The sequence below is a fragment of the Mustela nigripes genome, chromosome 2 (assembly GCF_022355385.1).
Source record: "Mustela nigripes isolate SB6536 chromosome 2, MUSNIG.SB6536, whole genome shotgun sequence".
Classification (NCBI taxonomy): domain Eukaryota; kingdom Metazoa; phylum Chordata; class Mammalia; order Carnivora; family Mustelidae; genus Mustela; species Mustela nigripes.
The window spans coordinates 36,295,581-36,307,800 of NC_081558.1; the positions used below are offsets into that span (position 1 = coordinate 36,295,581).

The following is a 12,220-nucleotide window of genomic DNA, read 5'->3' on the forward strand; positions in this document are numbered from 1 at the left end:
TGTCCTAGGGCAGGCCACCCCTCAGTGATACCCTCCCTAGTGCAAATCATCACATCAGGGTGGTGTTCCCATCGATACCAGGTCCTCCTCTTTCCTGTCCTCTGTGTCCTTCCTCTAACATCATTGTGCCAAAGCCACCCAATCAGCACTCCGTTCTTCTTCAGGAAGAATTGCTCTGTATTGAGTTGTAGAGTCTGTGTGTCCATGGGAGGAGGTGAGTTCTGAGATTTCTTAAGCTGAAAGCAGTGAGATTTTTCATCAGTGTTTTGGCACATTAAAGATCATGGCAAAGAGTACAGGTGCTGGGCCCAGGTAGGTCAGATGTTAGCCAGATTCTAAGGCTAGCCAATTTCCCTGACACCCTAAGACACAGGATTAATATATGTTATCCAAAAAGCTCAAGGAAAAGTAAAGCTTTTAGTTTCTCATCTTTTTTTCATGATTCCTCATTCTATACTTTCTAGTAGTAACTAACTAGGTGAGTCTGGGCAAATTTAAGTTTATTGGTCCTAAATTCTATAAAATGGGAATATTCATAAAGACCTGAACAGGTGGAGAAGAAAAATGGATTTGTGTGTATAAAGGTCGACCATTTGGGGGTCTTCATCCAATGTCTGTTAAATTTAGTGCAGGAGGAGAGTTCCACATGTACGTAGGTGAGGTCCATACAGTTTAGAGCAACAAATCTGGATCTGAGGGAAAGCTATGAAATCTAGGTCTCTGGTTCCATTGGAGAGGCCTAGGCTAAGTCCACAGCCCTCACTTGGCAGCATCAGGTTTTTAAGAAAAAAGAAGTCTTCTGGTGGTGAGATCTTAAGTGCCACAATTAGAGGTCTTAATGCTGACATGACTAATGTCTTCACAACTCCCTTGGTGTCTTTGTTTTAAATTCTGGAATACACAGAAAACTGACTTATCTACTTCCCTCCAGGAAAAGTATAGGAATGATAACATTAAAAAGCTTCTGCAGACAAGCTCCATTTTAAGACTTGTGAACTTGATAAAAAGTATACTTTGAAGCAATAATGGATGAAATGGCAGTTGTGATACCCACTATTTTTCCTAATGGACCATTTACTTACTCCCCCAAAGTAGCTTACACCCTAGAAATGTATGTCAAGGTGAAGCAATGTCATTTTAACTTGATCTTATTTGGTGTGCGAAATCAGATGTATGGGCAAAAGACTGAGACAGTCTTTCAAGTACCATAAAATAGACTTTTTTTTTAACCCTCTCTTCTTACAATGGAGGGTCCTACAGTAAAGGCAGCAGAGTATATAAAGCATCGTGCCTGGCCCTCAATTTAAAATCTAGGGAGATTTAATTATCTCTAATACTACATGTTTAAGTCTTAAGTTTGCCATATGGCTCACATGCCCAAAATTAAATGTAATTTTTTAGTTTCCACGTTTGCTTTTAAAATTTGCAAGCCTGGGATATTAACATGAAGTCTTCAGGCAATAAAATCATCACAAAAACTTAGGTGCCATCAGCAGAATGAATGTTTTTACTTACTAGTAAAACACTAATAATCCTGGTAAGCAACCCGTCAAATTCAAACAAAGTTAGCCCACAAATGGATGTACCCCATTTCCATTCTTTTTGCAAGACTAAAATCAAGTAGATATAATTGTTACTGCTATAAATGTTATAGTAATATTTCCACCCCCACAATTGTGAAAGGACAGGGATAATTAACAGTGCAGAAAGGATGTTTTTGGCATTTCTTAATGTATAAAATCCCATATTACAGTAGTGTGTGTTTTAATGACATTATGCATTTAAAATCTGGGTCAGTCACTTTTCGTCTGTGATATATTTCTGCATGACAGCATCTGAGAATATGTGGACACATGTCTTCTGTAAAAATCATTAAACCCAGAAAAAAATGACTCAGATTTTACTTACATTTAAAGAAATAAAATGACTAACAAATGAGAGAAGAGCCAAGAATAAATCATTTACAGCCTAAAAATTCAACATTTCAAGACTTCTAACAAAATAGTTTAATACAGTTGACATGAAATGGATCTCAGAAAACACCCTTGATCTAAACAGAGACGGTTTTATAATTTAAATGATTTACCTTTAAGACAACACCTAAGCTATAAAAATCCCAACAGGTTTTATTTCTTTTGTGACTATGTCATGATCAAGCTTTGGCTATAAAATATGGGAGTGGAGATACACCTCCTTAGCACTCAGGAAAATGGTGCCCAGAAGTTAACGTGTTATTTTATTTCTGCTAACCTGACAACAGAACCTAAAATGCAAAAATTTAAATCTTCTAAAACAAAAAATACAAATACACACACAATAACCCCAATAAGTCTATTTGTCAAGATTTATAAAAGGAATCTTCTTCAGCAGTTAATCAGAGTTCATTAATCTACATCTGCAAATATGTTCTGCCAAAATGTTTTGGTACTGAGATGCCTTTCAAACCACTTTAATGCAAGGACTAAAGGAAAAGTTCAAAAGAGGAACAGAATAAGGACCCTGTGAACCTGTCCACGTTCCTTTGTGAAGGCTGAAAGATGTGGAAGGCCAAGTGGAGATCCATGGTGAAGTCTCTGCTGTGTTCCTCCAGGGTCTGTCGGAGGTATGTTGCCTGGGATCCAGACAGGGTGTGAATTGCATGGCAGCCCATGGCCATAATTCAATGTGATAAATTCATGAAGCGGAGAGGGCTGGGACAGTCAGGGAAATGATACTCCTTATAGCACACATATGCAAATGTGATATTGCAGAAATCCGAGACGATTTCCCCCAAACCCGCCAAGACAGTCATCCAAATAAGAGACCTCTGCATCCTGTCTGTCACTCCTCCAGGAGTAAGCACACCTCTCTTCGCTACCGCGTTACCTAAAACAAATTAAATAAGTGAGTGAGCATTCAGAATATCATCCCCCGCCCCCCAGGACAGTCTCTGCTTTACCAGCCCTGGAAGTCCCGAACGCGTTTAGCAGTTTGTCCCTTTATCTGTAACCAACTTCGCCAAATCAACTGTTCAAATCAAATTCTTCACAGTTCTTGCTTCCAGGTTGAAAAAAAAAATGCACAAAGGCTTGCACAACATGGTATTATGCACCTTAGCTTGGTATTTTGTTGAGTTACACAAAACCCATCAGATTCGGTACATTCATGGCCCAGAGAGTTAACGCAGGCCTGCTGAGCATGCTTTCTTAAAGGCATTGAAATTCTTTTCAAATGAATGCCAATTAAGATCAGTGTATGTCTATATTAAATGTTACCTTTGTTACTTTTTAATGTAGTTAACTTTTATATTTTTTTTTTTTAAGATTTTATTTACTTGAGAGGGAGACCACGAGCAGGGGCAGTGGGAGAGGGAGGAGCAGGCTCCCCACGGAGCAGAGTAGGACCCTGGGATCATGACCGGAGCCAAAGGCAGCCACTTAACTGACTGAGCCACCCAGGCATTGCCCATCCCCCTTTTTAATGTAGTTAACTTTCTAAAAATAAGTTACTTTGGGGGCATCTGGGTGGCTCAGTTGCTTGAACGTCTGACTACTGAGTTCAGTTGCGGTGGTGATCTCAGGGAGATCGAGCCCCTTATCAGGCTTTGCGCTCAGCGGGGAATCTGCTTGAAGTTCTCTTTCCCTCTCCCTCTGACTCTCCCCCAACTCTCTCTCGTGCATGCATGCTCTCTCAAATAGATAAATCTTTAACAATAACAAAAACTACATTCTTTTGGAAAACTGCCATAATTACCAGAAACAGACATTAAATTAAGTTTACTGTTGTTTCTTTTATTTCTTATTATTTATAAGAAAATAAATTAGCAGTTACTTTTATTTGGTCAGTTAAGGTGCACGGTATTTTACAGGTTAGAGTACCCATATACAACCTGGGGCAGGGGTGCAGGAACCCAAAAGCTTAAGATTTTAACAGGCCCACAACATGAACATGTATTACTTGATGACACAGTCATCACTCCTGGCCTTTGGACCCAATCAAAGTATTTATTCAAACCTCAGATTTGCTGTTAATTGACATATGGCCTTTATTTTATATATTCTACAATACAGTTGCTCTTTTGTTTGTCAGGAGGCTACTCTAGCACACCCAACAACAGCACAGTCCTCATGGAGCTCATAGAACAAGTACGCTAGCCCTAGTCTAGGTAAAGGAACACATAGAAATTTGTTCAGCTTTGCAGGCCACAGTCTCTACCACAACCACTCAATTCAGCCTTTATAGCACAAAAGGAACACAGACAATACAGCATGTCAACTAATGGGGATTGTTTTGTTCCAATAAAACTCTAATTGTAGTCACTGAAATTGGGATTTCATGTAATTTTCATGTTATGAAACACTTTTTTCCTATTGATTGCTTCCAAGCCTTTAAAAGCACAGAGCCCATTCTTAGCTCTTGGACCACAAAATAGAGGCCACGGGCTGGGTGTGGCTTGCAAACCATTGCTTGGAGACTCTGACTGTAGAAGAAAGAGACCAACAGGCAACGGAACGACATGCCAGGAAGAGACAGGTGCTATGGGCAAAAGGATCCTAAGGCCAGAAGGGCAGGGCTCTAGGGCTTTCTAGAGGATTGTCATGTGAGGGGCTGCTGGAAGGAAGCAGGGGAGCCCTGAGTACCTGGGAGGAGAACTCTGGCCTTTTCCTCCACTGAGGCACAAAGAGGAGACCAGGGAGGCATGGCCAGAAGGTCAACTTAAAGGGGGGTCACTTTGGTAGAAGTGATGAAAGGTGAGGCCCGCAGGACTTGTGAAAAAGAGGACAAAGAACATGAGAGGAGGAGGAGTCAAGCAAGGTCTTGATCTCAAATCCGAGGGTAATGGAGACAGAGATTTTCTGAGATGGGGAGGACTGTCATTGCTTTAGCTTCTTCGATTACTAAACATTCATTCGAGTAGCACCTGCTCCTTTCAGCTGTAAGGCAGAGTGAGTGTGATGTGAATGGCATGGCCCGGGGCTCTGGCGTGTAGCTCCACTCAGGAAAGCAAGGCTCTCAGGTGGATCTGCTGTGTGCATCTACATATGTAAGTTAACAGCGTTCCCAGCCAGGTATCAGCCTGTATCTAGGATATAATTCTCAACAGCATCTTATTTAAGGAAACTTACTTTACATGACCAGCTTGTTTTGGAGTTGATCTCTATTAAAGTTTAATGATAAGATTCTCTAGGATTGGGGCGCCTGGGTGGCTCAGTGGGTTAAAGCCTCTGCCTTTGGCTCAGGTCATGATCCCAGGGTCCTGGGATCGAGCCCCACATCGAGCTCCCTGCTCCTCGGAAAGCCTGCTTTCTCCTCTCTGCCTCTGCCTGCTCGTGATGTCTGTCTGTCAGGTAAATAAATTAAAAAATCTTAAAAAAAAAAAAAAAAAGATTCTCTAGGATTTACTTTCCTGTCAACATTTCATTTTGCTACCTGTGTATGGAAGGCTCATTGGCACTTTGGAATCTGGTGGACAGAAGGTTGCTATTGTGCCAAGACCAGCTCCTCTCTCACGTGACAGGGGACTGGGAGTTATCTGAGGCTCTAACTCTACGAAACAGGAAAGACAAGACTTCTGGGTAAAGGATCCATCTCAGCTGGACCTTGAAAGACAAGGAGAATTTTAGAAAAGGGACTAGATGAAGAAGACAGCAGTAGGATGTGGAAATACATGCTCTATTGGGTGAGTCATCTTGATGGCTCATCTCAAGGTGCTTATACTCTTTTCTGTTACCCGGGGGAATCCACTGGTGGTCTCTCACCAGGGAGAAACCTGGGCAGGGAAATTACCCCAGAAACACAGAAAACAGTATAAAGGCAAGAACAGAGCAGGTCCAGAGCATGGCTAAACGAGAATCAACGTTAAGAACAACTTCTTGAGAATGGTTCGCTAAACCCCATCTCAGACTTATTAGACCAGAAAATCCTAGAGGTGGGGCCCACAAGGGTGGGTACACGTTCCCATGGTTAAGTTTCCTGCAGTGACAGTTACCATTAAATAATTAGAATACTGGGACACAAGAGAATGAGGATGATCCTTGTGGTATCCTAAGAAACAGGGGGAAAGTTACGAATTAGAGGACATTCTGAGGCAGATACCAGAAAGACTGGGTCATCTTAGATCTTGAGAGTGTTGCAAAGATAACCTGTTGTTTACATCAACTCTTATCTCTAGTTTTCTAATACGCAATATTAGAGACATGTAGATACTAAGTGGAACCTTTGAAGGGCTACATGAAGAGAATCTAATAAGATGCTTGCAAAGAGCTCCCCCTCCAAAAAAAAAAAAAAAACTCTAAAGCAGATTTTTTTTTTTTTAACCTCAACACTATTTACATTTGGAGCCAGATAATTCGTTGCTATAGGGTGGGGGATCTACTCTGCTTTTTAAGATTTTTAGCACCTGTCTGGCCTCTCCCCCCACGATGCCCATAATAACTCCCATGGCAAGTACAAACATCCCCTTGATGGAAAAATTACCCTGGTTGAGAACTTTTGCTCCTAAGACATAGCTCTTCGCTGTCAGATGTTGGAAAAATAAAAACAGGACAAATCTAAAATTTCTTGACATTCACTATGATTTCCTTCCATTTTCAAACAAAAAAGAGCCCTGACCCGCAGTTTACTTTGGCTCTAGAACAGTGCCGTACAGTTGCTGAGAGCTTTAATGCAAACACCACCGACATAAAGGGAAACTGAGGCAGGATGACAGGGACAGCTGTAGTTCTGCACAAGAACTAGTAGCGGAATTTCTCTCTGGAAACGCTGAAAACTGTAGAGGCAGGGTGAACTCACACGGCCACCCTCTTACATCTGGAAAAGACAGGATGACTGGCTAGGAAACTGACCTCCTGGTTGTCATATCTTCATCCAAGTCTGTTAATATCTTGACTTGACTGCTTACTCTTTTCATATTTGCATTTAAATGGAAAATACAATTCTGACCTAAGTGGCTTCCTGCAGAATTTTTTTAAGTGTTTTTATGTTTTGTTGCTGCTGTGCATGAATTATATAAGCAAAATGAAAACTATTTTGTTATATAGCTTATCCCCCTCGAGGGCTGCAATGGTTTTACCTCTGTAGGACCTTTGTCGCACTTGTGGTGTATGGTTGGTATCTATTTTAAGAAAAAGACACAGCTTCTGAGGGTACTAGGCTCTTCCCAGAAACCAGTGACACCTCCACAATTGAATTTACTTTATGTTCCTAAGATCCATAAAAGACATAAAATGTGGGATGCCTGGGTGGCTCAGTTGGTTGAGCAGCTGCCTTTGGCTCAGGTCATGATCCCAGCATCCTGGGATCGAGTCCCACATCGGGCTCCTTGCTCCGCAGGGGGCCTGCTTCTCCCTCTGACTCTGCCTGCCTCTCTGTCTGCCTGTGCTCGCTCTCGCTCGCTGTCTCTCTGACAAATAAATAAATAAAATCTTTAAAAAAAAAAAAAAAGACATAAAATGTTTTATGCAGTTCAAGTCACAAGGACTTGGATTAATAAAGGAAACAAAGTTTTACTACTTCAAGATTATTCTCAAGTGGCATATCACAAAAAAAAAAAGAGAGAGAGAGAGAAAGAAAAAGAAAAAGAAGAGGAAAGAAAAAACCCAAGTATCATTATGGCTTAGGGAACTGTATTGTGTTTCCACAACTTTTAGAAGTGCCAAATGAAATGTCACTACCGTTGAGGATTTAGCTAGAGCAAACTTATATTCCCAGCACACAGAGCCAAAATGCCCCTAAAGGTTTGCTTCCTGCAAATGCTCTCTAACTGCACATAAATAGAGAGGGAGCCGCTCCAGCAAGAGACCACTTAGACACATTCTTTTCCGGAACACAGTTGGCTTGTACTCATGGTCTTGTTTTATATTTATATAGAAGAATCAATACAAGTATAATCTTACAAACGTCACTTCTTAGTCTACAAGCCATAGGATAAATGGAAATTTTTATCTCTGATGTATGTAAGGCCCCAGCTCATTAGCAGCTCCAAGATTTTTATTCAGGAAGGGGATGGGGAAAAAAAGGGGCAGAAAGGGCCCCGTGGGGAAAGGAGAGTGGAATTACTTTAAGGCAGGGTTTGCTTAGCAAGCACACTTGGGTTTACATAGTTTGGAAGTTAATTTGGAGTAGCTTAGAAATGGGCTTGAGAGAAATGATGAGAGTGTTAACCTCCCTCCTCCACCAACAGAGGACTCCATGGACTTCCACAGCTCTGGCTGTAAGAGCATATACAGGCACGCCTCAGAGCTACTGCAGGTTTGGGTCCAGACCACCCCAGTAAAGCAAGTACTGCCATAAAGCAAATATCACAGTAAGGCATGCTAAATTAATTTTTTGGTTTCCCAGTGCCTATAATAGTTTTGTTTATACTGTGCTGTCCTGTTAAGTGTGCAAGAACATTTTGGCTTAAAAAAAAATGTACATGTCTTAATATAAAAATACTTTGGGGGGGGGATGCTAACCCTCATCAGAGCTTGCCTCCAGTCATAGTCTTTTTCCCAGAAGAGGGTCTTGCTTCGATGTTGATGGCTGCGGATGAATCAGAGCGGCAGTGGCTGAAGCTTGGGCTGGTGGTGGCCATTTCTCTTCACAAGACCATCTGGCCTGTTGTGCTGACTGACTCTTCCTTTCAGGAATGTTCTCTCTCTCGCAGCCCATACTGTTGCTAGCATTTTACTCACAGAACTTCTTTCAAAATGGGAGCCAGTCCTCTCCAGCCCTGCTGCTGTTCATCAACTAAGTGGAAGTAATAGTCTCAGTCCCTGGTTGTCATGTCAACCATCTTCAGAGCATCTTCACCAGGAGGAGCTGCCATTGCCAGAACCCATTTCTATGCTTGTCCATAGAAGCACTTCGTCATCTCTTGTGTTTCTCATGAGAGTGCAGCACGTTAGTCCCATGTTCTGGCTCCTCTTCTAATTCCAGTTTTCTTGCTATTTCCACCACACCCCCAGTGGCTTCCTCCCCTGAAGTCCTGAACCCCTCAGCGTTGTCCATGACTGTTAAAATCAACTTCTTCCAAAGGCCTGTTAAGAATGAAGCCTCTAGAATGCCCAGATTCATCTGGGGGAGTTGTAGCCTTATTAAATGTGCTTTTAAAATAATAAGAAATTCAAAATGACGTCCATTCTGCAGCCTGTGGATCAAGGAGTCATGTTAGCAGCCATGAACACATTAATCAATATTCCTCTCCATCAGAGCTCTTGGGTGACAAGGTCCATTGTCCCTGAATGGTAATATTTGGAAAAGAATCTTTTTATAAGCAGTAAGTCTCAATGGTGGGGTTTAAATAATCAGTAAACCAAGCAGTAAACAGATAACACTGACGTTTGGGCTTTGTCCCACTTCTAGAGCACAGAGTAGGCTTAGTCTAATTCTTAATGATTCTAGGATTTTTGAAATGGTAAATGAGCTTGTCTGCAGCCTAAGATCACCAGGTGCATTAGCCCCTGACAAGAGTCTACCAATCCTTCAAAGCTTTGATGCCTGGTATTGACTTCTCCTCTCTAGCTATGAAAGTCATGAATGGCGTCTTCTTCCCATAGGAGGCTGTGTTGTCTGCAATGAAAATCTGTTGTTTGGAGTGGCCACCTTCTTTATTTTAGCTGGAACTTCTGGAGAACTTGCTGCAGCTCCCATATCAGTACCTGGTGCTTCACCTTGCACTTGTATATTATGGACATAGCTGCTTTGTTAAACCTCATGCACCAACTTCAGCTAGCTTCCAACTTTTCCTCTGTACCTTTATAGAATTCAAGAGACCTAGGGCCATACTCTGGCTCAGGCTTTGGTTTAAAGGAATGTTGTGAGACCACTCAAACTTTCTCCATATGGTTAATAAGGCTGTTTCCCTTTCTTTTCATTTGTGTGTTCACTGGAGTACTTTTTAAAATTTCGTTGGTGGGCTTTTCCTTTGCGCTTCCAGTTTGGCTATCTGTTGGTGAGAGGCCTAAATTTTGGTCTGTCTTGACTTTGGACAAGGTTTTCTGACTAAGCTTAATCATTTCTAGCTTCTGACCTAAGGTGAGAAACATGTGATTCTTCCTTTCCCTTGAATGCTGAGAGGTCTGTGTAGATTTATTAGCTGGCCTAATTGCAGTATTGTCGTATCTCAGGGAACAAGAAGCCCCAGGAGAGGAAGAGAGATAGGGGAATAAAACATATACATGTGCAGACTAAGTTTTCCATCTCACAGGGCTGTCACCTGAAAATTATAATAGTACCATCAAAGCTTGCAGATAATCCTAACAAGTAATGAAAAGATTTGAAATATTCCAAGAATCACCAAAATGTGACACAGAAACACAAATTGAGCCAATGCAAATGATGCTAATAGACTTGTTTGACACAGGGGTGCCACAAACCTTCAGGTTGTAAAAACAAAAACAAAACAGTCTATGCAAATCACAAGAAAATGAGATATGTCTGTATTGTGTCATTTAGCCTAGATCATCTTTATATCAATTATGAGAAGTTTGCAATTAATGTTACATAGTTTTGAGTTGGAAATTATGATTTTAATCAGCTACAGAAATAACTGTCTGATTTACTGTACTACTGATAATTTTGTATTTGATGTCAGCTGAAATTGATATTTACAGCTTTCTGTCAAATGTTACCATTTGTTCTAAATATCATCTTTCACTATGGGACTATCAAGGTCACTGCAAACATGGGCCCTGACCTCACAGGTCACTTCTAAAAAGAAAGCTCTAGATGCTAAGCACCTCAGGGCACCCTGCTATGTAAAGCAGAACCATGGTAAATGTTCAAAGATACACAAGACATGAATTCAATCAGTGAACGACTCTGAAGAAATAATGGTAATAATGGTGAAGGAGAAAAGAAAGGCGGGAAGCACGTTCCATGAAAAAACACCTTCCTCAGCAACCTCAAAGGCACCATGGTAAGAGGCACCAACAGAAGGCTGAAACAACAAAAAATAAATAACCCAGCAAGCTACCTCCCTTCGTTAAGTGCCAGACAGACAAGGCTAGTGGAGAGAGACAGAGAGACTAGCTTAGGAGATCTCCATTTCACAAAATGATGGGAGTCATCGTGTGGCGGTGTGGAGAATGAGGCAACTCAGTCCTCCAGATGAGAGACAGTGGGGACAAGACCACCATTGTAAGGACAGTGACACACAAGGAGGGAGTTGGGAGGTACAGTTCCAAAGACCCATAAGAGTGGACATGGGGACATAAGGCAGAGAGTTGTCTGGCTTAAGAATTGGGTGGACAGCGGCACCCTTCTGAGACAGGGAGGCCTGGTCAGAGGCTCCGTGGAGGAGGCAGCTCTTGACTTATGACACCTCAAGTTCAAGTCTTCGACTCTTAAAACTCCTCCCAGGAAGTATCCCTACCTCAGCAAGTCATCTGTGTGTGGGACCTTGCCACGCCATTCTGATCTGCTGGCCTGGCAACTCCAATCCCTTCCCTTTCCATGAGGCTCTTGAAAGAGCTGCAGTGAATTTCATGGCCCTGCCTAAAATAACAAGCTGATCCCCCAGATCACTGCTCTGTAAAAGCTGACATAAAGGGCAATGCTTGGAAATGGGCTTTTCAAAAGGCTAAAGTAAGAGGGTAGGCCCCTGTCCATGTGGGTTTATCGACATAAAACAAGGTCAAGGTCATGGTGTCAGGAGCAAAGGGGGGGGGGTGTCGCATGGTTAATAACCTGAGGAAGCTGTAAAGGAGAATTGTGTGTGTCTATACTTGCCTTTGTTGTTTTGACTTTATTGCCACTGCTACAGGACCAACCTGAGTAATCTGGCAGCACTTTACAGTCCTCTCCTTCCAAGCAAGGATTCATGTGACACCACCATTTCTGAATCACGATGGAAGCTGTAAGACAAAGGCCACAGAGTGTTTGTGATACCATTGCTTCCTCCAGCTACGGACAAAATAGTGCTCATTCAGATCAATATACTGACTTCAAAGATGGTTAATAAGAGCTATTTCACTCTAAGTAAATTTAAAGAATGCCTTCTGCCAAATGCTCTAGAAAAGACTAAGGTGCCAAGCTTTAGCACGTCTAGATTGAACTTGGCTGTGCCTTTTTTTTCCCCCAATGACTTCTGACTTGTTATTTAACTCCTCTTGGCCTCAGTTTTCTCATATGTAAATTAGGAATAAAAGCAGATCCTCACCACAGATGTCAAGAGGAGAAAGATAATTCCTATCGAAATCTGAACTAACCAGAGGCCAGGTACTAGGTTGCCAGAAAATGTTAGCTATTGCTGGGGTCA

General features: G+C 41.8%; 1 protein-coding gene across 1 annotated transcript in view; it reads right to left on the minus strand.

Annotated features, from left to right (window-relative positions):
• Positions 1 to 1,849: 1,849 nt before the first annotated feature.
• Positions 1,850 to 12,220, minus strand: part of TAFA4 (TAFA chemokine like family member 4) — a 185,307-nt gene continuing 174,936 nt past the window's right edge. The window contains exons 5-6 of the mRNA XM_059387871.1: positions 11,692 to 11,816; positions 1,850 to 2,865 (exon numbers count right to left, since the gene is read on the minus strand). Of these exons, the coding sequence (XP_059243854.1) occupies positions 2,854 to 2,865; positions 11,692 to 11,816 (137 nt within the window). The 3' untranslated portion in view covers positions 1,850 to 2,853. The remainder of the gene's footprint in view (positions 2,866 to 11,691; positions 11,817 to 12,220) is intronic.